Genomic DNA, 27,140 nt, shown 5'->3' with positions numbered 1-27,140 from the left:
TTGTCGTACTCCTTTCCCAATTTTGAACCAATCAGTTGTTCCATATCCAGTTCTAACTGTAGCTTCTTGTCCCCCATAGAGATTTCTCAGGAGACAAATGAGGTGATCCGGCACTCCCATTTCTTTAAGAACTTGCCATAGTTTGCTGTGGTCGACACAGTCAAATGCTTTTGCGTAGTCAATGAAGCAGAAGTAGATTTTTTTCTGGAACTCTCTAGCTTTCTCCATAATCCAGCGCATGTTTGCAACTTGGTCTCTGGTTCCTCTGCCCCTTCGAAATCCAGCTTGCACTTCTGGGAGTTCTCGGTCCACATACTGCTTAAGCCTGCCTTGTAGAATTTTAAGCATAACCTTGCTAGCGTGTGAAATGAGTGCAATTGTGCGGTAGTTGGAGCATTCTTTGGCACTGCCCTTCTTTGGGATTGGGATGTAAACTGATCTTCTCCAATCCTCTGGCCACTGCTGAGTTTTCCAAACTTGCTGGCATATTGAGTGTAGCACCTTAACAGCATCATCTTTTAAAATTTTAAATAGTTCAGCTGGAATATCATCACTTCCACTGGCCTTGTTGTTAGCGAGGCTTTCTAAGGCCCATTTGACTTCACTCTCCAGGATGTCTGGCTCAAGGTCAGCAACCACATTACCTGGGGTGTATGAGACCTCCATATCTTTCTGGTATAATTCCTCTGTGTATTCTTGCCACCTCTTCTTGATGTCTTCTGCTTCTGTTAGGTCCTTTCCACTTTTGTCCTTAATTGTGGTAATCTTTGTACGAAATCTTCCTTTCATATCTCCAATTTTCTTGAACAAATCTCTGGTTTTTCCCATTCTGTTATTTTCCTCTATTTCTTTGCATTGCTCGTTTAGAAAGGCCCTCTTGTCTCTCCTTGCTATTCTTTGGAAATCTGCATTCAATTTCCTGTATCTTTCACGATCTCCCTCGCATTTTGCTTGCCTTCTCTCCCCCGCTATTTGTAAGGCCTCATTGGACAGCCACTTTGCTTTCTTGCATTTCTTTTTCATTGGGATGGTTTTTGTTGCTGTCTCCTGTATAATGTTACGAGCCTCCATCCACACTTCTTCAGGCACTCTATCCACCAAATCTAAATCCTTAAACCTGCTCTTCACTTCAACTGTGTATTCATAAGGAATTTGATTTAGATTGTATCTTACTGTCCCAGTGGTTTTTCCTACTTTCTTCAGTTTAAGCTGGAATTTTGCTATAAGAAGCTGGTGATCTGAGCCACAGTCAGCTCCACGTCTTGTTTTTGCTGAGTGAATAGAGCTTCTCCATCTTTGGCTGCAGAGAATATAATCAATCTGATTTCGATGTTGCCCATCTGGTGATGTCCATGTGTAGAGTCGTCTCTTGTGTTGTTGGAAAAGAGTGTTTGTGATGACCAGCTTGTTCTCTTGACAGAACTCTATTAGCCTTTGCCCTGCTTCATTTTGAACTCCAAGGCCAAACTTGCCAGTTGTTCCTTTTATCTTTTGACTCCCTACTTTAGCATTCAAATCCCCTATAATGAGAAGAACATCCTTCTTTGGTGTCATTTCTATAAGGTGTTGTAAGTCTTCATAGAATTGATCAATTTCGGTTTCTTCAGCACTGGTAGTTGGTGCATAAACTTGGATTACTGTGATGTTAAAAGGTCTGCCTTGGATTCGTATCGAGATCATTCTATCATTTTTGAAATTGCATCCCAGTACAGCTTTCGCCACTCTTTTGTTGACTATGAGGGCCACTCCATTTCTTTTACGGGATTCCTGCCCACAGTAGTAGATATGATAGTCATCCGAACTGAATTCGCCCATTCCTGTCCATTTTAGTTCACTGATGCCTAGGATGTCAATGTTTATTTTTGCCATCTCATTTTTTACCACATCCAGCTTTCCAAGGTTCAGGGTTCTTACATTCCAGGTTCCTATGCAATACTTTTCTTTACAGCATTGGACTTTCCTTTCACTTCCAGGCATATCAGCAACTGAGCGTCCTTTCGGCTTTGGCCCAGCCGCTTCATCAGTTCTGGATCTACTTGTGCTTGTCCTCCGCTCTTCCCCAGTAGCAAGTTGGACGCCTTCCGACCTGAGGGGCTCATCTTCCAGCGTCATATCTTTTATATGCCTGTTGTCTTTGTCCATGGAGTTTTCTTGGCAGGGATACTGGAGTGGCTTGCCAGTTCCTACTCCAGGTGGATCACGTTTGGTCCAAACTCTCCACTATGACCTGTCCATCTTGACCTGTTCATAGCTTCCCTGAGTAATTCAAGCCCCCTCGCCACGACAAGGCAGTGATCCATGAAGGGGAGGTCCAGGGAGTCATCTCCAAAAGACTGGACATTAATCACAGGTATCCAAAGGTTTTTATAGATCCTTCAAACGTTACATATTCATATCTTGCATTAAGCATCAAGCCAATGAGCGTATGACAGCAACCCAGAAATCCAACCCTCTTGTCCCCAGAAGACTCTCTGAACTTCACCCTAGTTAGCTGAAGCAAGGAGATTCACTTCTGCTTTCTTGTAACGACCTCTTGCGCCCTGTGAACTCTCCCCCAATTCCTTTCGTTGGGCCATTGTTTCAGCTTGGTCAGCATATAAATCTCATTATGTCAGACTTGGTCAAACTCTATATGTATTTCAGACACCCAGAACATTCTGCAGACATTCTGTTTCTCCCAACATCCTGACTCACTTGGGGACATAGGACCCATGACATAATTTATATCTTCTGCGGTCAATATTTCTGCTTAGTTCAGCTATAACCCACAAACTCTTTGTAAGAAGCATTCCTATCAAGGCACAGTCTTAATGCATAAGCATACAGAATAAAGCAAAGGTGAGATTATATATCTATTCCAGGTTGCAACAAAGTCTAACAAGAAAAATCTCCTTTATTGCAGTAGGAACTGACTGGAGGGAAAGGGCGAGCTCCTTTTATGCTCTCAGGAACAGGAGCAGGGGAAAGGATACATTTAGATTTTGGCGGGACCCAATCAGAGTAAGGATCCAAATTGTGCCAACAAGTTAACCAATAGCAACTGTCCCTGCACCCGTCTGAATCACCCTGGAGCGGGAAAGGCAGTTACAGAACTAGCAGTAAAACTTATGCATACATATAAAACCAATACATAACAGGTCCAATTGATAAAACAAGATCCAGAGTGTGGTCGGCCACTTGGGCAGTGGCATGTTGGGACAGCCCCATGGTCATCAGGACACCCACAGCCTGTCACCTCGATTCTGGTGTCCCCCAAAACCAGCAGTTCTCCCAACCATCATCAATTCCTCAGGTTGGAAGAGGGCCTGCCACATGGAATAGTCATTAACTTCCTGTGCCATGTGGGCATAACCCAGCCTCCCTCCCTCACCTCCGCCTACCCTGGACCACAGTGATTGGGGACCCTGCTATTCTTCCCAGCTCCTCTCCTTCCAGACACATCTCCATACCCTCGATAATAACAAACAACAACCAAAATAGGAGTAATACCCCTTCCCACTCCCTCACTATATTTAAGGATCTGGTGACTTCTGTTTCAGTGTATCTGAAGAAGTGTGCATGCACACGAAAGCTCATATCAAGAACAAACTCAGTTGGTCTCTAGGGTGCTACTGGAAAGAATTTCCTATTTTGTTTCGACTATGGCAGACCAACACGGCTACCCACCTGTAACTGAAACAACAACCAAACACACACAAATGTCAAACAGTTAAAAACAGTTCAAACCATTGTAGCAGCAGGCCTGTCTCAAGCTGCCTGAGCCCAAAAACCCTTCCAAAACCCAGACATTTCCTTTTAAAACAAAAAAATCTGCCCAGATGGGCATGTTGCGCTCCCCAAAGAGGACACGTCCAGGTTTTCCCGGACATATGGCTGTTATGAAAACTTCCCGCGGGGGCAGGTTCAGAGACTGACCCCCAAGACGGACGAAGCTTCCGTGCCCTCTGGCTTCTTGAGTCCAGGGGCACAATGTAATATGCGGTTGTTCCCAGCTTGAAAACAACACACACGAGCCTTTTGGCTAAACCTACTTTATTGTAGATAAAGCAGAATGTCTCTGCATAGCAGCTCATAATTCAGAGCTGTCTCTTAAAGCATCTTGCATCTCCGATGCAAAACAGAAAGTAAAGAGTACAACAGTAATTACAATGACATCACATGTGAGTGGGCTACTATGGCCAGTGTGTTTCTCACAGAGTGAAATATGACTCTTAGTCAAGTCAAGTGACCTTGTTGCTTCAGCGTCTTCGCAGCTCGGCTTGTACTGATATCACAACATCCTCCCCCGATATTAGACAATGTGAGAGCGGCGTAAGTTAAGGCATTATTAAGAGAAGTAAACAAACAGTTATCATATACACAGTATGAATCTGATGTCTTTGTTCCACCCTTGGAACTCTCTGAGACTGGTTCTACCAGTTTGAGCCTTCGATATCCAACTCTCCAGGGGACCAGAGCGCTTGCTCTGTGTGTGTTGGCAGAAACAGTGTTGAACTTTGCAACCTGTTGTGGTGGCTTTTTCACATCTGTGAAGTGAGCCTGAGTGTCTCTGTCTTGAGTGCAAACTACAGCTACATTGGCAACAGCTGAGATTGCAAACTCTTTGGAGTAACGTTTGGGCGCCTGACCTTTTGTTACTCTTTCAGATCTACGCACAAGATGTAGATCCTCTTTACTGAGTTTCTCCTGAACAGGACTTTTTGGAGAAACTTTACCAATTGTAAACAGTGGCTCTAAAGATTCTAGCACATCATCATCTGTTGATGGCCTGGTCATAGCATGAGTTCTCTCAATGACAGTTTCACCTGTGTCGGAACTAGCCGTGGTTGAGCTTGCACTGCTACTGCTGGTGTCAGTATCCTCATATGTATTGACATCAATGGGAAAGCTTTGGAGAACCTGTGTCTCCGGCTTTTCAGTAGGTTCTACCTCCTGAGTAAGAATTACTGTGTTAGAGGAAGGCAATAGTATTCTGTATTGACCTTTCTCATAGCCCATAAAAATGCCTTGGATGGTTGCACCTTCAAGTGATTCCACCCACATCTGAGAACCAAAAACCTTAAGATGCTTAACAGAAGGCTTTCTGTTAAACAGTATCTCATAAGGTGAGCATTCCATTCCTTTTGGAATACTCCTGACCCATGCATATGTGAAGGCAGATAGGCTTTCAGCCCAATTCTGTTCAGACAGCTTTGCACTTAGCAATTGCGCCTGCATACCCTCACGTAGTATTGTGTTAATTTTAACACACAAATCTTTGTTCCATGATGATTGGCTGACGGCAACTTTGTGCCGAATGCAATGTTGACTTAGGAACTCTTGGAACTCCTGTGAATCAAACACTGGTAATTGATTAGTATATAAACATTCAATTTTGCCATCATGCATGAAATCTATCTTAGCACAAAATTCAGTGAACTTGGCCAAGACTTGCTGCGGACTTTTCATAGTGTAAATCCAAGAGAATTTAGAGAAATGATCAGACAGCAATAAATAACAGGTAGCTCCGCCTCTAGATTGTGGCAGAAGTCCTATTACATCAGCAGAAACCTGCTGGAAACATCTTGTGACCTTTTCTCTGCGTGGCTGTTTGGTAGTCTCCTTGGACTTAGCAGCACCTGCAAAATAAGAGTCAACAACATCATAACAACAGTCAGTAGAATCAAAAGACAGTACAAATAGTCCATCTTTGTTCTTCTGAGCTGTAAAGATAGCTTCTCCATCTTTAAAAATTGTGCAAAGTCCTTTGCGCAGCCTGAGCTCGCATCCCTTCTCGGTAAGCTGCGATGCACTTAGCAGGTTGTAGGCAATTTCTGGGACGTATAGCACGTTGCTAATAGATAGCTGGAGACTCTGAAGATAAACAGTTCCAACTCCAGTCGATTTCAGGTGTGTTCCACTCACCTGCGACACGGTGGATTCTTGCTTCTTAAAAGTCTTAAATAAACGTTTGTTTGCGTTCCTGTGGTGCGAACAAGCTGAGTCTATAACTCACGCTAAGTCAGTATGCTGCTCCTGCACGCCTTGTGTAAGCAATGCCACTGTGCGCCCTTTGTAGACTTTGGCTTGCGTTTTGCCTGTAGATCCAGCTGCATTTTGGCTCTGGATAGATCCCTTCTTGGGTTTTCTGCAGGTCTGGAAACTGTGTCCTCTCATTCCACAGTTTGTGCAGCGTATGACTTTAAGAGCTTGCTCATGCTCAGTTGGACCACTAGGTGGGGTTGAGGACGCTTCTGCTTCACTCCCCCTTCCATTAGCCTCATTTTGAGCAGCACAACGATCTTGCTCATTTAGCAAAGTTGAGAAGACTCTGGCAACGGTTAAGTTTTGAGCATCCAGGGCACCTAGCTGTGATGCAATAGCACTATAACCGGCATGGAGGCTATTCAAAACCATGACTGGTAATTTTGTCCAGTAAGCATTGGACAAAGGGAGCTGCTGCTCTGCTTGCTATCCTTTGCCATAGTGGCGAAAAAGCAGGCTTTTTACTCTCTGTCTTCAGAAAGCAAATTAAGCTAACAAACCTAGCCTTCTGTCCGGTTTACTCACAGTCCAATTAACGCGTCTTCTTCTCACAGCGGGAAACGGCCGTCTTCAGCACGAAAAACTCCCCCGGAATGAAGAACGCAGTTTAAGGCTGTTTTCTTTGCCGGCAAATAAACATCAGGCAGAAGACTTCAGAGGTCCGATGTCTTCGGAAACCATCCTCTGCTACCAATGTTATGAAAACTTCCCGCGGGGGCAGGTTCAGAGACTGACCCCCAAGACGGACGAAGCTTCCGTGCCCTCTGGCTTCTTGAGTCCAGGGGCACAATGTAATATGCGGTTGTTCCCAGCTTGAAAACAACACACACGAGCCTTTTGGCTAAACCTACTTTATTGTAGATAAAGCAGAATGTCTCTGCGTAGCAGCTCATAATTCAGAGCTGTCTCTTAAAGCATCTTGCATCTCCGATGCAAAACAGAAAGTAAAGAGTACAACAGTAATTACAATGACATCACATGTGAGTGGGCTACTATGGCCAGTGTGTTTCTCACAGAGTGAAATATGACTCTTAGTCAAGTCAAGTGACCTTGTTGCTTCAGCGTCTTCGCAGCTCGGCTTGTACTGATATCACAACAATGGCAACCCTACAGTGTCTCTGCTTTGCAGTTGGCACAACAGCCAGGAGATGCGGATTGTGCAAATATATTATACCAACAATTTGGCAGAAAATAGCTTGACTTAACACATGTCTACAAGAATTTCCTTATAGTTCACTCTTCAAGTTCACTCTTAAAGTGCAAGGTTCCATATACAGTACTAAATGCTATAGCGTGATAGTGCAATAAATTTTCGTAGAAATAGTGTGTACAGCAGAATCTCACAACCGTCCTCGGCTGTCCTCCAGAGTTTCTGGCTGCGGCAGCAGAGTTGCAGAGATCACAGGACTACCTCTGCTGTCTGCCTTGCCTGATGGTGAGTGGCTGAGCAGGTGGCAGACTAGCGCCCTATGTTATAAAAATCATTGCTACAAAAGGTATGATGCACAATAGTACCATCACATTCAGGACCCCTCAACTTCTGAACACCAGATTCTGGCTCTTCTACATCCAGTAACTGGTCTTCCTAGAGCTATCCGATTGGCCACTGTAGAAAACAGAATGCTGGACTAGCTTATGGTCAAGCTAACATTATCAGGGTCAAAATCTTTTTTTAAGAAAACCACAAAAGTTGATGTTATTATGTTGACAATATGTGAAACCGAGCCACAATTTAAACCAAAACAAAACAAATCAAAACAAAACAAGAAAGCTATAAATCAAAGTGCAAGAGGGGGAAAGAGGGCATTTCTGCCTTTCTTTCTCTGCTGTTTAATTTCTCTTTTCAGATCACACTTCCTCCCTGCAACAGTTTCCTTTTCTGTGAACTCCAATTCCCAGCAGCCTTTGCACTTCCCACATAAACGATCAACACCTGGCCCCATTTATCTGAGCAAACACCCAAGTGGATCAGTGAAGGGGCTTGAGATGAAGAAGGGAAGCCTTTGAATTCACCAATGTCTACCAGAAGGGGTGAGTTGGAGCCTACAAAGAACTCAAGATAAGACATGCTGCGTTTGGGTAGAAATTTTTGAACTAGGGGTCCCTGTTTCCACCCCACTTTCTTCACCGTTGTGGCATTTGAAATACAAGCTTGGCCTCACAAGGGACTGCTCTGGGTTTCAAATGTAGACCTGCCTTAGTCCTAAGACTAATTATTATTGGCAGCCCTGTTTAGGGAAGTTTTTAATCTGTGGTATTTTAATGTATTTCAATATTTGTTGGAAGCCGCCCAGAGTGGCTGGGGAGACCCAGCCAGATGGGTGGGGTACAAATAAATTATTGTTATTGTTATTATTGTTGTTGTTATTATTATTATTATTATTATTATTATTATTATTATTATTATTACCTCTCTTTATTATTTAATATTAAATATACACAAATACTCAAAATAAACATATACATTTACATACATAGCTACTGTCCTTTTTTTTACACAGACAAATTCTTGTACCTCCAATTATCCTCATTGCATTTAGTAATATTATATTTGTATAGTGTACAGTTATAGATTCCATTTACAATTCATGTTTTTTCATCCTTGAATTTCTATTTACTAATTTAAAGGTTCAGTCTACATCTGCCATTAGGATTCCATTTATACCACTATTCCTTAAATATTCTTTAAATATCCTCCACTCTTTCCATACTTCTTGAGTCATCTGTCCTCTTCTTTTTATTATTATTACTAATAGAACCTGGGTGAATCAAAGGAGGCTGGCATTCCTCTGGAGGAATGAGAAAGTGACAACAAGGGTATCCCCCATTTTGTGGGCGAAGGAATATGGCCGGCAAGGAATTGTTTTGGGAATGGAATGAAGATCACGAGCAGAAGCTGGGAAAATGCAAGTTGGATCCTGCTGCAATGTATAGCGTTACTAGGTTCTGCACAGCAGCGCTCGAGATTCATAGCGGGATGACCTGTGCCACAAATCAGTTATAATGAACCTATCAGAGTGCTCTGCTAATGATAGTTAAAGACTTCACTATATCAACCTTTTGTGCTCTTCCACACCCACCCAATGTTCCTGACCCTTCTTTTGGATACTTTCAGCTTCTTTTAAAAAATTTATAGACTTTTATATTCACCTTGTGTTTTAATACCTTTTAGCTTTCTAAAGCACCTTTCAGATTTTATATGCTGGTCTTTGACCGTAATAAAGATTTGTATTGTATTGTATTGGTCAGCAAGGAAGAATGCAAGAGAGGGAATTCTTCCCATGCATTGGTAAACTGCCCTTTGCCATTTGCATTAATTTAATATTTCACTACGGCAGAGTGTCCATGAAGGAGCATGATTGCTTAAGGGAGGGTCCTTGGGGAGCTGCAACCCAGAGTCAATAACAGAAGGTAAAAGAGGGACAGGATGTGTTTTAGGGCTTCTGCAGGTGAAGGATGCTACATTTCTGGAGCAAATAGCAACAGAGTCTTAGGGGAAAGGAATGTACATTTCTCTGTCTGTTTCACTTCAGACAGATCACAGTGACACAACACCGCCCTCGGCAGCATCCCTAAGGGGACCTGGGTGAGTCAAAGGATGACAGCCCTTTGGGAGAATGAGAAAGTGAAAACAAGGAATTTCTCATGGTGCAGAAGGAGGAGGAATATGGTTAGCAAGGAAGGGTGCAAGAGAGAGATGTGTTCCCATGGGAGGTTAAAATAAGGGTGGGGTCAGGAAGATAGCCTCTTGCCTTTTGTGTTTGCGTTATTTACATTTTTCATAAAGGGGGAGCTTGTTTAAGGCAGAGCTGCAACCCAGAGTCCACAACAGAAAAGAAAAGTGTATTAGGGCTTCTGCAGGCGGAGGTTGATACATTTCCTGGAGCAAAGATCAAAAGGGTCTTAGGGGAAAGGAACGCAACTCAGTGGTAGAGTGCCTGCCTTGCATTGCAGAAGGTGACAAGTTCAATCCCCAGTATCTCCATGTAGCGCTTGGGAGAGGCTTCCTGTATGAAACCCTGGAAAGATGTTGCCAGTCAGTGTAGACAGTACTGAGCTAAGTGTCCAAAGTTACTATTCTCTTGTGTACATGAGGATCATGAAGGAAAAGATTCATTTCTGAGCTATTTTCCTAAAACAGTAAGATGGAGTGTGTCTAGTGTGCATATGGGGCACACAATGTATCCTCCCAAGACTGAGCTGAACAGGATAATCTTGTGCTTCTAATTCTCTGTATCTCCTGTTTCTCAAGATGCCTTATTTCAAACAATCTACTTTTCCAAACAGGCAAAGAGAAAGTGGCAGTGAGTAGATAAAGCATAAGACGCCGTTGCCTACAAAGAAGGTTCCAAGGAGCCCAGTTGGACCACAGCCAGGATGATGATGTTTGATACTTGCAAGGAGCCAGACCTGGGCATTGTCTATGGGGAACCCATCAGGCCAAAGCCCATCATCCACAAGAGAACGGAAGGTCAGCAGAAAGCCCACCCAGTCGAGGAGGAGGAGGATGTACCCCTTTTTCGTGGAGGAAGTTTCAGAGCCTCCTGGGAAATCACGGTACAGACAATTCCTGGTGCTGCTGAGGAGCAGGATGTGTGCATTGTGGGCGAGGAAAACATCTGGCAGTTCCCCAACACCTGCGAGAGGAAGGCATGTTTGCAGGAAACCCACTCAGTGGAGGGTCCCGTTCACAGCAAACTAGACTCCAATGAATCTTCAGCCCAGATCGTTGTTGATGCCACAGCCAGGATGATGATGCTTGATACTTGCAAGGAGCCAGACCTGTGTGTTGTCTATGAGGAACCCATCAGGCCAAAGCCCATCATCCATAAGAGAAGTAAGGGTCAGCAGAAAGCCCACCCAGTCGAGGAGGAGGAGGATGTACCCCTTTTCCGTGGGAGAAGTTTCAGAGCCTCCTGGGAAATCACGGTACAGACGATTCCTGGTGCTGCTAAGGAGCAGGATGTGTGCATTGTAGGTGAGGAAAACATCTGGCAGTGCCCCAACACCGGCGAGAGAAAGGCGTGTTTGCACGAAAACCACTCAGTGGAGGGTCCCGTTCACAGCAAACTAGACTCCAGTGTCCCCAGTGAACCTCCAGCCCAAGCTGTTGTTGATGCAGCTAAGGGACAAGACCTCTGCATTGTGTATGAGCAAGGTGTCCTACAAAAACCCGCCATCCATATCGGAACAGGGTATCCTGAGGAAGAAGACTCAGAGGAGGATATAGATAAGCCTGTTGCTAGCGGGGGAGATTGGAAAGGCCCCAATGAATCCACCTTCCAACCTGCTCTTGTTGCCACCGAGGAACAAGACAACCGCGTTGGGTATGAGGAAATGGTCAGTCAGAAGCCCATTTTTCAAGGAAGAGGCCCCAGTGAAGCCACAGCCCAGAGAGATATGGATGCAGGTAAGTGTGCAGGTGATGCATATCGGGGAAGGAAGCCCCAGTGGCGTAGGAAGAGGGTGCTGGGCGTGTGGGGCGCCCTGGGTATCATTACTGAGGTTGGTTACAACATGGCAGCTCCCAGGCTGCTTTATGGTGGGGGGCAGGGAGCCATGCTGTTTTGCCAGTGACCTTTGCCCCTTCCCCCTTTCGTTTGGACAACTTGAGGGAGTCTTGGGGCCTCTCCCCCCCCCCCCGGAAGCAGCCCAGGAGTGCGGGGCAATGGCACGCCGCACGCCCACTACTCCCAAGCCTCCCCCGAGCTGTCAAAACATCAGGAAAAGCATTCTGGCAGGCAGAGCTGTCTGACAGTGGGAAAGAACTCCCTTGGCAGGAGGTGGCCTCTCCTTCCTTGGTCTTAAACAGAGGCTGGATGGCCATTGGTCAGGGATGGTCTAGTTGAGATTCCTGCACTGCGCAGGGGGTTGGCTAGATGACCCTCAGGGTTCCCTTCCAGTTCTACAATTCTCTGGTCAGGTTTGTGCAGATTTTTAGGTACAAACTGGATGCAAGGGGTGCATAGGATTGCCAATCTTATATACCGCCGGCTCAGGAATAAGTCCCACTGATCATGATGAGACTCGCAGGCGAGTAGATTGCTGCTGTGCAGTCCTGCTTTTTAAATAAATGTTTTTCATTTCAGATAATACAGAGCATGGTGAAATCACAATAAATAAAACCTCCCCTTCAGTAGTTTCAAACACAGGTTCCACATAATATCTGTACTGCATTGTTTTGTGTGGCAGCACCTGCACTTTGGAACTCCCAGCCTCTTGAAATAAAGAACGTGCCTTTGCTAGACTCTTTTCAGGCACCTGCTAGAAGCATTCTAGTTTAGGTAAGCTATGGGTGTTTTCGATCAACCGGAGGGTAGCAACGACCTCTCCCTGGCACGAATGAAGATAACAGTCGTAAATCTGTCGCCCGGTACGCTTGCCAGTCTTCTCCGACTTTGCACCGACTGGCTGTTTAGCAGAGTAGAAACACTCAGCATGAATGATGTCTGAAGTGTGTCTCAATAAGGCTTCTTGAGACAGATGCTTCTAACTAAAGCGTTTATTACAAAAGCATAACTGTACACAAACCGGGGATTCACTCCTCCATGTTGCTTCCTCCCCGGACAAAGGAAAAACAGAAAGTGTATAATACAGACAAGGAAACACCCATTCGTGGGTGGAGCACCCAGTGCAGAACGTAACATCCTGTGGACTGTTAACCCTGTGTTAACCAGATAGGGGAGACTGGCGTGCTCTGGTCCATGGGGTCACGAAGAGTCGGATACGACTGAACAACAACAACACCACCAGAAACCACCACATAAGCATACCCAGCTGCTTAGGAAGTTGAAGTAATTTTAATCTGTTTTAATATTGACAAGAAATTTTCCTCACCGGGTACCAGCTGACTTTGCTACGCCACTGGGAAGCCTCAGGCAGAATTCCTTCCAAGCGCCAGGCGTTAATGACAAGCACACAAGGCTATTTTTGAGCTCACCCCATGCTACACCAACTTAGAGTAGACCCACTAAATGTAATGGACAGACATAGAACCCACGCTGAGCAGGACTGTCTGCTGGGGAAACTGTACTATTTTTGTGTTTTATATATATATAAGGCTTGTGCAGAAATTTTTCAATTTTGCTTTGTGCTTTTTGATATTTTGTTTTGTTGTTCACAGCTACTTTTCCTATGTTCATTGTCTGCTACTTTTGCTGTATTTTTGCTCTAAAGCAGTAGAAAAGTTTCAGTGCATGAAGAATTGGAAAGCTTGCTCTACAGGTGAAACTCGAAAAATTAGAATATTGTGGAAAAGTCCATTTGTGTAAGCAATTGTTTTCATTAGCTACTGGAGTTTAATATATGAGATAGACTCATGACATGCAAAGCGTGATATGTCAAGCCTTTGTTTGTTATAATTGTGATGATTATGGTTCACAGCTGATGAAAACCCCAAAGTTGAAATTTTTAATTTGGGGTTCTCATCAGCTGTACGCCATAATCATCACACTTATAACAAATAAAGGCTTGACATATCTCGCTTTGCATGTCATGAGTCTATCTCATATATTAGTTTCACCTTTGAAAGAAATGAACCTTTCCACGATATTCTAATTTTTCGAGTTTCACCTGTATCCTCGTGCTGGACGAACAACATAGCTATGCTTCCTAAAGCCCATCTAAGCTTCCAGCTGGAGACTGAAGAAACGTTGGCTCTAAACATTAGGGACTCAGCTATAAAGCTGCGAATAAAACTTTTTAAATACGTCGTAAAGTGTTAGGAAAACATTCCTTAAGAAACAGATAAAAGTTCCTGGAAGCTTTAAAGGGTCACTCTAGGCTAGATTGGTGTCAGCTGGAGGTGCAAATAAAGGGAGCAAGTTGCAGGCTGCAATTTCAGCACAAGGAAAGCACACACACACACACACACACACACACACTCACTCACTCACTCACACTCACACTGTCAGCACGCACACTGACAACAAGTTTGGAAGTAAGACAATGTGTGCTGCTGATACTATGAGTTTTGCTGTGTCAGGATTGTTAATTACTGGACTGAGATTATACCGGGCAGGAGACATAAAGAAGGAGTGTAAATAGCTTGTATATAATAGGAACAGAAATGCTTCTGCAAGCGGTCAAGCAATAAAGAAGCTCTTGACTGAAGAATTTGAGTACATAGCCTAGGGCTTGCTGATCAGAAGGTCGGCGGTTTGAATCCCCGCAACAGGGTGAGCTCCCGTTGCTCAGTCCAAGCTCCTGCCCACCTAGCAGTTCGAAAGCACGTCAAAGTGCAAGTAGATAAATAGGTACCACTCCGGCGGGAAGGTAAACAGCGTTTCCGTGCACTGCTCTGGTTCGCCAGAAGTGGCTTAGTCATGCTGGCCCTTCCCAGCCAAAAACCGGACTCAGGGCAGCTAACACTAATTAAAATTCACAGCAAAAACATAAAAACAATCAATTTAAAATACAAATTAAAATACAAATTAAAAATTAAAAATTAAAACTGCAGTCTCATTTTCAAATAGCCCACCAATAAAAGAATGAAGCATAAATATCAAACACAAACCAACCCAAAGGCCAGGTGGAACGGCTCCGTCTTGCAGGCCCTGCAGAAAGATGCCAAATCCCGCAGGGCCCTGGTCTCTTGTGATAGATAGACTGTTCCACCAAGTTGGGGCCAATACTGAGAAAGCCCTGGCCCTAGTTGAAGCCAACCTAGCATCTTTGTTGCTCGGGACCTCCAAAAGATTATTATTTGAGGTCCTTAAGGTCCTACACGGGACATACCAGGAGAGGCGGTCCCTTAGGTACGAGGGTCCTAAGCCACATAGGGCTTTAAATACTCAAAACGGAACATGTTCGGCTACCAGAAAAAGTTTGCAAACTGGAACACTTACTTCCAGGTTTGCAGCGTTTGGGTCCAAAGTTCTTTGAGTACGAAGGTGTTTGAGAACCATGGTACCACTGTATATTAGAGTGAATGATTGAGTATCTCAGTTTCCATCTCTCTCCGACATCCATGATTTCCTTCTCTCTTACCCAGCAGGTGTTGTGCAGTGGACAGAGAACAGAAGGAAATCTTTGCGGAAAGCACAGGATGAGATGGTGGAGCAGAACTACCTGAGTCAGGATGGACCAAGGACGGAAAAGAGAAGCCACACAGAACGGAAGACACATGAATCCATCATTCCTCGAAGTGGCTTCTTCACTGAGCAAGGAGAGCAACCGGAAGACAGAGATGCTTTGAGAGTGTCCAAAGAGCAGAAAAGAATTCAAAGGGCAGAGTCTGGAGGAGCAAGCAGTGGGAGCAGAAACAATGGAAACGGCCCCACATGCCCTACAGGGGTGAAGCGATTTACTTGTTTGGAGTGTGGAAGGAGCTTCAGGTATCAGAGTAAGTTTGCTCGACATCAGATCATTCACACAGGAGAAAAACCACATAAATGTGCATACTGTGGAAAGAGCTTCCGCACGAAATCAAACCTTACAGGACATGAAAGAATTCACACAGGGGAAAAACCACATAAATGTGCATACTGTGGAAAGAGCTTCCGCAAGAAATCAAACCTTACAGAACATGAAAGAATTCACACAGGGGGAAAACCGCATAAATGTGCACACTGTGGAAGGAGCTTCCTCAAGAAATCAAACCTTACAGGACATGAAACAATTCACACAGGGGGAAAACCACATAAATGTGCATACTGTGGAAAGAGCTTCCGCAAGAAATCAAATCTTACAGGACATGAAAGAATTCACACAGTGGAAAAGCCTTTCAAATGTTCGGAGTGCAAGAAAAGCTTTAGTTGGCAATCATGCCTTACTGCACATAAAAGAACTCACACAAAGGAGAAGCCTTTCAAATGTTCAGTGTGTAGTAAGTGTTTTTCTCAAAGGTCAAACCTTAGTAAACATCAAAGGATTCACAAAGGTGAGAGAGCCCATGAATGCTCAGTGTGTGGTAAATGCTTCAGTCAGGAGGCAAACCTTACTAAACATCTAAAGCTTCATAGGAGGAAGACACCTTTTAAGTTATCACCAGGTAGAAAAAGCTTTACTAAGAGCTCAAATCTTCCTAGTCAACAAATGATTCTCAAAAAAAAGCATAAATGTTCAGCTTGGGGGAAAAGCTATACTAAGTGGTCATTCCTTACCCAACATAAAAGAATACCACACAAAACAGAGAAACCCTATAAATGTGAAGGGTGTAGAAAATGTTTCAGTAGCAGGTCAGTCCTTATTAGACATAAGAGAATCATACACAGATGGAACAAAGTCTATGCATGTTCCAAGTGCAGTCAATGTTTCCGTTCAAGGAGACTTCTTATTACACATCAAGGAACCCACACAGCACAAAAACCTTTTCAATGCTCAGAGTGTAGAAAAGCCTTCAGTCAGGAGGCAAATCTCCTTAGACATCAAAGAACTCACACAGGAGACAAACCCTACAAATGCCCTGTGTGTAGAAAAAGCTTCAGTGAGAGAGCAGGTCTTTCCAGACATACAAGGTCTTGCCATACAGGGGAGAAACTGCACAAGTGTGAACAATGTGGAAAGAGCTTCACCCGTAAACCAGACTTCAAAAGGCATCAAAAGCACCACACAAGGGAGACGCCCAACCAGGGTTCAAATCTCAGTGAGAGTTTAGGTGATGGATCGAGACCTCATGAAGGTGAGAACGCACAGCGGATGGAAACCATGTAACTTCTTCAACTATCCTAAGAAGGTCGCATCCACACAATACTTTAAAAGCTTCCCTCCAAGGAATCCTGGGAACTTCAGTTCTTAAGGGAGCAGGCAAACTACTTTTCCCAGCATTCTTTGGATGAAGCCATGACAACAGTTATAAATGTAGGGTGCAAATGTGACCTCAGACTTGGCGTCCCACTTTTTGGCATCACAGAAGCCACCCAGAGGCTACATCCCCCAAACCTTCCAATACACACACACACACAATCCATGCTTTGGGTGGGTTCTTCGGTCTTTTTAGTGACTAGAACTCATTGCCTCAGGTTTTGTTGTCCATTTGTGGTGTGGATTCCTTGTGACATTTTTTTATTAAAAAAATAGTTTAATCCACACCAAAGAGAAGCCTTATAAATACTCAAAATGTGAGCAGGGCTTCTCATTAACCATAACAGGATGCACACTGAAGAAGGACCTTACAAATGCTCAGAATGCGAAGAGAGCTTCAGCTGCAGCTCCTCCCTTATGGAACATCAGAGAATTCATAGAGGAGGGGAGCCAGAATTTGGCCTGAGCCATGCTTCTGAACCAAGTCTTGTTGAACATAGCGTAAGCCGCCCTGAAAAGAAACATTTTGTATGTTCCACGTGTCACAGCACATTTGGGTGCAGCGGAAGCCTTGGGTTCAACTGAAGCATAAATAGGAGACATCGTAGAGCTTCTCAGGCTGCAGCAAGACCCCTTTTTAAATATCCAATTAATCAGCACAAGAGAATTCCCACTATATAGCCCACAAGTGTGGGGGGAAAGCTTTTGTGATAGTGCACACATTTCACATCAGCTGAATCGGCACAAGACAGCAATGGAGAGGCAGAGAGATGTTGCAGATGCTTCTGTTTCTGTATTCTTCTACTTCAGTGTATTTTTCCTGTCATTGGTACTTCTTTTTAAATGCATGTTTTATTTGGGACTTGCTTCTTTAAGTACTTTAATGTGTTTGCAGTATTCACCAATAAATTTTGTACATTTTAACCCCTCTGTTACTCTTGTCACTTGTCAAGGTTGCAGTTTTAAACATACTGTTGCAGCACTGAAAAATAAGTTATGTCAGACTAACCTGATCTCATTTTTTGACAGAATTACAAGCCTAGTAGATGAAGGGAATGCTGTGGATGTGGATATAGCCTATCTTGATTTCAGAAAGGCCTTTGACAAGGTGCCCCATGATATTCTTGTGAACAAGCTGGTAAAATGTGGGCTAGATAATGCTACCATTCAGTGGATTTGTAACTGGCTGACTGACCGAACCCAAAGGGTGCTCATCAATGGCTCCTCTTCATCCTGGAGAGAAGTGACTAGTGGGGTGCCACAGGGTTCTGTCTTGGGCCCAGTCTTATTCAACATCTTCATCAATGACTTGGATGATGGGCTTGAGGGCATCCTGATCAAGTTTGCAGATGACACCAAATTGGGAGGTGTGGCTAATACCCCAGAGGACAGGATCACACTTCAAAATGACCTTAACAGATTAGTCAAAGGCCTAGAAACAATGCCTTATGAGAAACGGCTTAGGGAGCTGGGTATGTTTAGCCTGGAGAAGAGAAGGTTAAGTGGTGATACCATGTTCAAATATATAAAAGGATGTGATATACAGGAGGGTGAAAGGTTGTTTTCTGCTGCTGCAGAGAAGCGGACACGGAGCAATGGATTCAAACTACAAGAAAGAAGATTCCACCTAAACATTAGGAAGAACTTCCTGACAGTGAGAGCTGTTTGACAGTGGAATTTGCTGCCAAGGAGTGTGGTGGAGTCTCCTTCTTTGGAGGTCTTTCAGCGGAGGCTTGACAGCCATCTGTCAGGAATGCTTTGATGGTGTTTCCTGCTTGGCAGGGGGTTGGACTGGATGGCCCTTGTGGTCTCTTCCGACTCTGCCTGGCCGCGCAAATGATGATTAAGCCACTTCTCCCTAGATGTTCAAAGAACCCTAAAAGATTGGTGAATTGCGGAAGCCAAGCTGGGTTTTATTCAGCAAGACTTGGTCCTCTGTATATATGAAGACTTTATCAACCAGAAATCAGTGTAACTGAAATTGTGACAGACAGAATGTGAAAGCTTCCCCACAGTTTTATTTCCGTTTTAGAAATAGCTTAACCTGTTGAAATTCTGCCTGCTACACAGTTGTTAAAGGCACAAGGATCAGAAGACGTACACTCAAAGGAAGGGAGAAGCAGTTTTGAGGACTCTGGGGATTCCTATTGCCTGGTATCTAAACAAATCACAAATCACTCGCAGCTCTGAATTCACTCATTGGCTGAAATGCTGGTGCCTAAAAATAAGGAAGGAAGGAAGACACCAGGAGATCCTCCCTGGGAAGATCATTCCAGGAGCGAGGAGGCACCTCAAGAAAGGCTCGTTCTCAGGTTGCCAGGCTCCGGGCCTCTCATGTCGGAGGCACACGGAGGAGGAGAATTCTTTTTTTAAGAAAACCACAAAAGCTGGTCTTGTTCTGTTGACAATATGCGAAACCAAGCCACAATTTCAAAACAAAACAAGAAAGCTACAAATCAAAGTGCAAGACGGGAAAAGATCACCCTTCCCCCCTGCCCCACTTTGTTTTTCTGTGAACTCCAATTCCCAGCAGACTTTGCACTTCCCACATAAACTATCAACACCTGGACCCATTTAGATGAGCCAACACCCAAGTAGGACAGTGAAGGAGCTTGAGATGAAGAAGGGGAGTCTGTGAGTTCACCACTGCCTGTCTGAAAGGGTGAGCTGGAGCCGACCAAGAAAGAAATCTAGATAAGATATGCTGAGATTGGGTGGAAAATTCTGAACTGGGGGGTCCCTGTTTCTCCCCTCCTTCTTCTCCTTTGTGGCATTTGAAATGCAGACTTGATTTCAAAAGGGGCTGCTGCTCGGGGCCACGAGTGTACACCTTCCTTAGCGCTAAGGGGACCTGGGTTAGTCAAAGGAGGAAGAGTGCAAGAGAGGGGATTCTTCCCATGGGGTGGGGTCGGGAATGTAGCATCTTGCCCTTTGCCCTTTGCCTTAATTAAATATTTCACTAAGGGGGAATGTCCATGAAGGAGCATGATTGCTTAAGGGAGAGTCCTTGGGGAGCTGCAACCCAGAGTCAATAACAGAAGGGAAAAGGGGGACAGGATGTGTTTAAGGGCTTCTGCAGGTGAAGGGTGCTACCTTTCTGGAGTAAATATCAACAGGGTTTGAGGGGGAAGGAATGTAGATCAGCAATAGGTGGGGATCATCAAGGAAAGGTTGGTGTGCTTGTGTGTAGATCATGTGCAATGTTCAGATTATTTTTTATTCCAAACAGCTTTACTTGCAGAAACATAACTGAGAAGAACATATATCTACAATCTCACTTTGTCCCTTTTAGAAAGCAGAGAATTCTCCCTATTAACTTTTAGGGATCTTCATTTGTCTGTTTCCCTTAAACAGTTAAATATTTCACTAAGGGCGAGCTTGTTCAAGGCAGAGCTGCAACCCAGAGTTCACAACAGAAATTAAATGAGGGACAGGAAGTGTATTAGAGCTTCTGCAGGTGGAGGTTGCAAGATTTCCTGGAGCAAAGATCAAAAGAGTCTTAGGGGGAAGGAACGCAACTCAGTGGTAGAGTGCCTGCCTTGCATTGCAGAAGGTGGTAAATTCAATCCCGAGCATCTCCACGTAGCACTTGGGAGAGGCTTCCTGTATGGGACTTTGGAGAGCTGCTGCCAGTCAGTGTAGGCAGTACGGAGCTAAGTGGCCAACGTTACTATTCTCTTGTGTACATGAGCGTCATGAAAGAAAAGATTCATTTGTGAGCTATTTTCCTAAAGCAGTGAAATGGAGTGTGTCTAGTGATGCATATGGGGCACATAATTTATCCTCTGTAGGCTGAGCTGAACAGGATACTCTTGTGCTTCTAATTCTCTGTATCTCCTGTTTCTCAAGATGCCTTATTTCAAACAATCTACTTTCCCAAACAGGCAAACAGAAAGCGGCAGACAGTAGATGAAACAGAAGACGCCTGTGCCTACAAAGAAGGTTCCAAGGAGCCCTGTTGGACCACAGCCTGGATGATGATGTTTGATACTTGCAGGGAGCCAGACCTGGGCATTGTCTATGGGGAACCCATCAGGCCAAAGCCCATCATCCATAAGAGAACGGAAGGTCAGAAGAAAGCCCACCCAGTCGAGGAGGAGGAGGATGTGCCCCTTTTTCGTGGAGGAAGTTTCAGAGCCTCCTGGGAAATCATGGTACAGACAATTCCTGGTGCTGCTGAGGAGCAGGATGTGTGCATTGTGGGCGAGGAAAACATCTGGCAGTTCCCCAACACCTGCGAGAGGAAGGCGTGTTTGCAGGAAACCCACTCAGTGGAGGGTCCCGTTCACAGCAAACTAGACTCCAGTGTCCCCATTGAACCTCCAGCCCAGACCGTTGTTGATGCCACAGCCAGGATGATGATGTTTGACACTTGCAAGGAGCCAGACCTGTGCATTGTCTATGGTGAACCCATCAGGCCAAAGCCCATCATGCATAAGAGAGCCCGCCCAGTCGAGGAGGAGGAGGAGGAGGATGTACCCCTTCCTCGTGGAGGAGGTTGCAAATCTCCCTGGGAGATCACAGGGAAGACAATTCCTGGTGATGCTAAGGAGCAGAGTGTGTGCATTGTAGGTGAGGAAAACATCTGGCAGTTCCCCAACACCGGCGAGAGAAAGGCGTGTTTGCAGGAAACCCACTCAGTGGAGGGTCCCGTTCACAGCAAACTAGACTCCAGTGTCCCCAGTGAACCTCCAGCCCAGGCTGTTGTTGATGCAGCTAAGGGACAAGACATCTGCATTGCGTATGAGCAAGGTGTCCTACAAAAGTCCACCGTCCGTATCAGAACTGGGTATCCTGAGGAAGACGGCTCAGAGGAGGATATAGATAAGCCTATTGCTAGCGGGGGAGATTGGAAAGGCCCCAATGAATCCACCTTCCAACACGCTCTTGTAGCCACCGAGGAACAAGACACCCGCTTTGGGTATGAGGAAATGGTCTGTCAGAAGCCCATTTTTCAAGGAAGAGGCCCCAGTGAAGCCACAGCCCAGAGAGATATGGATGCAGGTAAGTGTGCAGGTGATGCATATCGGGGAAGGAAGCCCCAGTGGCGTAGGAAGAGGGTGCTGGGGGTGTGGGGCGCCCTGGGTATCATTACTGAGGTTGGTTACAACATGGCAGCTCCCAGGCTGCTTTATGGTGGGGGGCAGGGAGCCATGCTGTTTTGCCAGTGACCTTTGCCCCTTCCCCCTTTCGTTTGCACAACTTGAGGGAGTCTTGGGGCCTCTCCCCCCCCCCCGGAAGCAGCCCAGGAGTGCGGGGCAATGGCACGCCGCACGCCCACTACTCCCAAGCCTCCCCCGAGCTGTCAAAATATCAGGAAAAGCATTCTGGCGGGCAGAGCTGTCTGACAGTGGAAAAGAACTCCCTTGGCAGGAGGTGGCCTCTCCTTCCTTGGTCTTAAACAGAGGCTGGATGGCCATTGGTCAGGGATGGTCTCGTTGAGATTCCTGCACTGCCCAGGGGGTTGGCTAGATGACCCTCAGGGGTCCCTTCCAGTTCTACAATTCTCTGGTCAGGTTTGTGCAGATTTTTAGGTACAAACTGGATGCAAGGGGTGCATAGCATTGCCAGTCTTATATACCGCCGGCTCAGGAATAAGTCCCACTGATCATGATGAGACTCGCAGGCGAGTAGATTGCTGCTGTGCAGTCCTGCTTTTTAAATAAATGTTTTTCTTTTCAGATAATACAGAGCATGGTGAAATCACAATAAATAAAACCTCCCTGTCAGTAGTTTCAAGCACAGGTTCCACATTGTTTAGTGTGGCAACACCTGCACTTTGGAACTCCCAGCCTCTTGCAATAAAGCACATGCCTTTCCTAGACTCTTTTCAGGCACCTGCTAAAAGCATTCTTATTTAGGCAAGCATACCCAGATGCTTAGTAAGTTGAAGTAATTTTAATCTGTTTTAATATTGACAAGAAATTATCCTCACCGGGTACCAGCTAACTTTGCTACGCCACTGGGAAGCCTCAGGCAGAATTCCTTCCAAGCGCCAGGCTATTTTTGAGCTCACCCCATGCTACACCAACTTAGAGTAGACGCACTAAATGTAATGGACTGACATAGAACCCACGCTGAGCAGGACTGTCTGCTGGGGAAACTGTACTATTTTTGTGTTTTATATATATAAGGCTTGTGCAGAAATTTTTCAATTTTCCTATGTGCTTTTTGATATTTTGTTTGTTGTTCACAACTTCTTTTCCTATGTTCGTTGTCTGCTACTTTTGCTGTATTTTTGCTCTTAAGCACTAGAAAAGTTTCAGTGCATGAATAATTGGAAAGCTTGCTCTATCCTCGTGCTGGACCAACAATATAGCTATGCTTCCTAAAGTCCATCTAAGCTTCCAGCTGGAGACTGAGGAGACATTGGCTCTAAACATTAGGGACTCAGCTATAAAGCTGCGAATAAAACTTTTTAAATACGTTGTAAAGTGTTAGGAAAAAATTCCTTAAGAAACAAATAAAAGTTTCTGGAAGTTTTAAAGGGTCACTCTAGGCATGAATGCTGTCAGCTAGAGGTGTAAATAAAGGGAGCAAGTTGCAGGCTGAAATTTCAGCACAAGGAAAACACACACACTGTCAGCACGCACACTGGTTGGAAGTAAGACAATGTGTGCTGCTGATACTATGAGTTTTGCTGTGTCCGGATTGTTAATTACTGGTCTGAGATAATACCGTGCTGGAGACATAAAGAAGGACTGTAAATAGCTTGTATATAGGCAATAGTGACAGAAATGCTTGTGCAACCAGTCAAGCAATAAAGAAGCTCTTGACTGAAGAATTTGAGTACAGAGCCTAGGGCTTGCTGATCAGAAGGTCGGCGGTTTGAATCCCCGCAACAGGGTGAGCTCCCGTTGCTCAGTCCCGGCTCCTGCCCACCTAGCAGTTCGAAAGCACATCAAAGTACAAGTAGATAAATACGCGGGAAGGTAAACAGCGTTTCCGTGTGCTTCTCTGGTTCGCAAGAAGCGGCTTAGTCTTACTGGCCACATGACCCGGAAGCTATAAGCCAGCTCCCTCGGCCAATAAAGCGAGATGAGCGCCGCAACCCCAGAGTCGGACACGACTGGACCTAATGGTCAGGGGTCCCTTTACCTTTACCTTTTACCTGCCTCCTGGGGAAACTCTGCTAGAAACAGTAAGAAGTGGTTTGACCAAGGAGCCACTGCACTAGCAGAGAAGCGCAGAGCAAGTATGTGGGCGGTAACCTCTAATATAAAGTGCAATATATAAATGTGACAATAGATGGCTATGCCAAATTCAATGTATTTCCCAAAACTTTTTTTTAAACAGCATTTTCACAGCATTTTTTATACTGTGCAGATTCCACACAGGTTCACCACTTGTGGAATCTTGAAGTTGAAACTGACACAATAATGAAACCAGACTCAGGATATTGAGGAGAGTTAAAAAAAGAGTCACTCATGATGGCAACACATTGCCCGCTTAGACAGAAATGGCCCCAAACTGTAGCAAAAAGACCAAGTACAGTCGTACCTTGATTCTCAATCTTAATCCATTCGGAAGTCCGTTCCAAAACCAAAGTGTTCCAAAACCAAGGCCCCCTTTCCCATAGTAAGTAATGCAAAATGGATTGATCCGTTCCAGACTTTTAAAAACAACCCCCAAAACAGCAATTTAACATGGATTTTACTATCTAACGAGACCAGTGATCCATAAAATGAAAGCAATATCCAATGTACTGCAGTCACACAATCAATCAGTAGCTGAACTGGGTTCCACACACTCACAAAAACAAAACAAAGAGCCACAAAAACACAACATGAATAGCAAAAACAGACAGACCTCAGTGTAACTTTCAAAATGGAAGTGTGGCACTCAAATTGGAAGCGTAACACTCAAAACGGATCATGTTCGGCTTCCGGAAAAAGTTCGCAAACCGGAACACTTACTTCCAGGTTTGCAGTGTTTGGGTCCAAAGTTCTTCGAGTACGAAGGTGTTTGAGAACCATGGTACCAAAGTATATTAGACTGAACGATTGAATCTCTCAGTATCCATCTCTCTCCAACATCCATGATTTCCTTCTCTCTTACCCAGCAGGTGTTGTACAGTGGACAGAGAACAGAAGGAAATCTTTGCGGAAAGCACAGGATGAGATGGTGGAGCACAACTACCTGAGTCAGGATGGACCAAGGACGGAAAAGAGAAGCCACACAGAACGGAAGACACATGAATCCATCATTCCTCAAAGTGGCTTCTTCACTGAGCAAGGAGAACAACCAGAAAACAGAGATGCTTTGAGAGCGTCCACAGAGGAGAAAAGAATTCAAAGGGCAGAGTCTGGAGGAACAAGCAGTGGGAGCAGAAACAATGGCAACAGCCCCACATGCCCTACAGAGGTGAAGCGATTTACTTGTTTGGAGTGTGGGAGGAGCTTCAGGTATCAGAGTAAGTTTGCTCGACATCAGTTAATTCACACAGGAGAAAAAACACATAAATGTGCATACTGTGGAAAGAGCTTCCGCACGAAATCAAACCTTACAGGACATGAAACAATTCACACAGGGGAAAAACCACATAAATGTGCAGTCTGTGGAAAGAGCTTCTGCACGAAATCAAACCTTACAGTACATAAAAGAACCCACACAGGGGAAAAGCCTTTCAAATGTACAGTGTGCGAGAAAAGCTTTACATTGAGCGCAAACCTTACCACACATATAAGAACTCACACAGGGGAGAAACCTTTCAAATGTTCAGTGTGTAGTAAGTGTTTTGCTCAGAAGTCAAGCCTTACTAGACATGAAAGAATTCACACAGGGAAGAAACCACATAAATGTGCACACTGTGGAAAGAGCTTCCGTGTGAAATCAGACCTTACAAGACATGAAAGAATTCACACAGGGGGAAAGCCTTTCAAATGTTCAGTGTGCAAGAAAAGCTTTAGTTGGCAATCAAGCCTTACTGCACATAAAAACTCACACAAAGGAGAAGCCTTTCAAATGTTCAGTGTGTAGTAAGTCAAGCCTTACTAAACATCAAAGGATTCACAAAGGTGAGAGAGTCCATGAATGCTCAGTGTGTGGTAAATGCTTCAGTCGGGAGGCAAACCTTACTAAACATCTAAAACTTCATAGGAGGAAGACACCTTTTAAGTTATCACTGGGTAGAAAAATATTTACTAAGAGCTCAAATCTTCCTAGTCAACAAATGATTCGCAAAAAAAGTATAAATGTTCAGCTAGGAAGGAAAGCTATATTAAGTGGTCATACCTTACCCAACATAAAAGAATACCACACAAAACTGAGAAAACCTATAAATGTGAAGGGTGTAGAAAATGTTTCAATAGCAGGTCAGTCCTTACTAGACATAAGAGAATCGTACACAGATGGAACAAAGTCTATGCATGTTCCAAGTGCAGTCAATGTTTCCGTTCAAGGAGACTTCTTATTACACATCAAGGAACCCACACAACACAAAAACCTTTTCAATGCTCAGAGTGTAGAAAAGCCTTCAGTCAGGAGGCAAATCTCCTTAGACATCAAAGAACTCACACAGGAGACAAACCCTACGAATGCCCAGTGTGTAGAAAAAGCTTCAGTGAGAGCGCAGCTCTTTCCAGACATACAAGGTCTTGCCATACAGGGGAGAAACTGCACAAGTGTGAACAATGTGGAAAGAGCTTCACCCGCAAACTGGACTTCAAAAGGCATCAAAAGCACCACACAAGGGAGACGCCCAACCAGGGTTCAAATCTCAGTGAAGGTTTAGATGATGAATCAAGACCTCATGAAGGTGAGAACGCACAGCAGATGGAAACCATGTAACTTCTTCAACTATGCTAAGAAGGTCGCATCCACACAATACTTTAAAAGCTTCCCCCCAAGGAATCCTGGGAACTTCGGTTCTTAAGGGAGCTGGCAAACTACTTTTCCCAGCATTTTTTGGATGAAGCCATGACAACAGTTATAAATGTAGGGTGCGAATGTGACCTCAGACTTGGCGTCCCACTTTTTGGGATCACAGAAGCCACCCAGAGGCTACATCCCCCAAACCTTCCAATACACACAATCCATGTTTTGGGTGGGTTCTTCAGTCTTTTTAGTGACTACAACTCGTTGCCTCAGGTTTTGTTGTCCATTTGTGGTGTGGATTCCTTGTGACATTTTTTAATTAAAAAAATAGTTTAATCCACACCAAAGAGAAGCCTTATAAATACTCAAAATGTGAGTAGGGCTTACAGTTCTGCACTGCAGCTCATCGCACATCAGAGAACCCATGAAGTGGAGAGAACATACAAATGCTCAAAGTGCCACAAGGACTTTGCTTCTCCGTTTGATCTTATTAAGCATAACAGTATGCACATTGAAGAAGGACCTTACAAATGCTCAGAATGCGAAGAGAGCTTCAG

General features: G+C 44.6%; 2 protein-coding genes across 2 annotated transcripts; both read left to right on the top strand.

The window, feature by feature from the left end:
* The first annotated feature begins 7,890 nt into the window (after positions 1 to 7,890).
* LOC117042484 (zinc finger protein 3-like) lies at positions 7,891 to 16,677 on the top strand. Its single transcript, XM_033142031.1, has 4 exons — positions 7,891 to 8,055; positions 10,312 to 11,434; positions 15,017 to 16,015; positions 16,496 to 16,677. The coding sequence occupies exons 2-4, from the start codon at positions 10,402 to 10,404 to the stop codon at positions 16,675 to 16,677; spliced, it is 2,214 nt and encodes a 737-aa protein (XP_032997922.1). The 5' UTR covers positions 7,891 to 8,055; positions 10,312 to 10,401.
* Positions 16,678 to 21,197: 4,520 nt separating this feature from the next.
* LOC117042483 (zinc finger and SCAN domain-containing protein 20-like) lies at positions 21,198 to 25,746 on the top strand. Its single transcript, XM_033142029.1, has 2 exons — positions 21,198 to 21,771; positions 24,833 to 25,746. The coding sequence occupies exons 1-2, from the start codon at positions 21,198 to 21,200 to the stop codon at positions 25,744 to 25,746; spliced, it is 1,488 nt and encodes a 495-aa protein (XP_032997920.1).
* Positions 25,747 to 27,140: the final 1,394 nt, after the last annotated feature.

This window comes from Lacerta agilis, chromosome 2 (genome assembly GCF_009819535.1).
Source record: "Lacerta agilis isolate rLacAgi1 chromosome 2, rLacAgi1.pri, whole genome shotgun sequence".
NCBI classification, from domain to species: domain Eukaryota; kingdom Metazoa; phylum Chordata; class Lepidosauria; order Squamata; family Lacertidae; genus Lacerta; species Lacerta agilis.
This window is presented reverse-complemented; position numbering and strand designations above follow the sequence as displayed.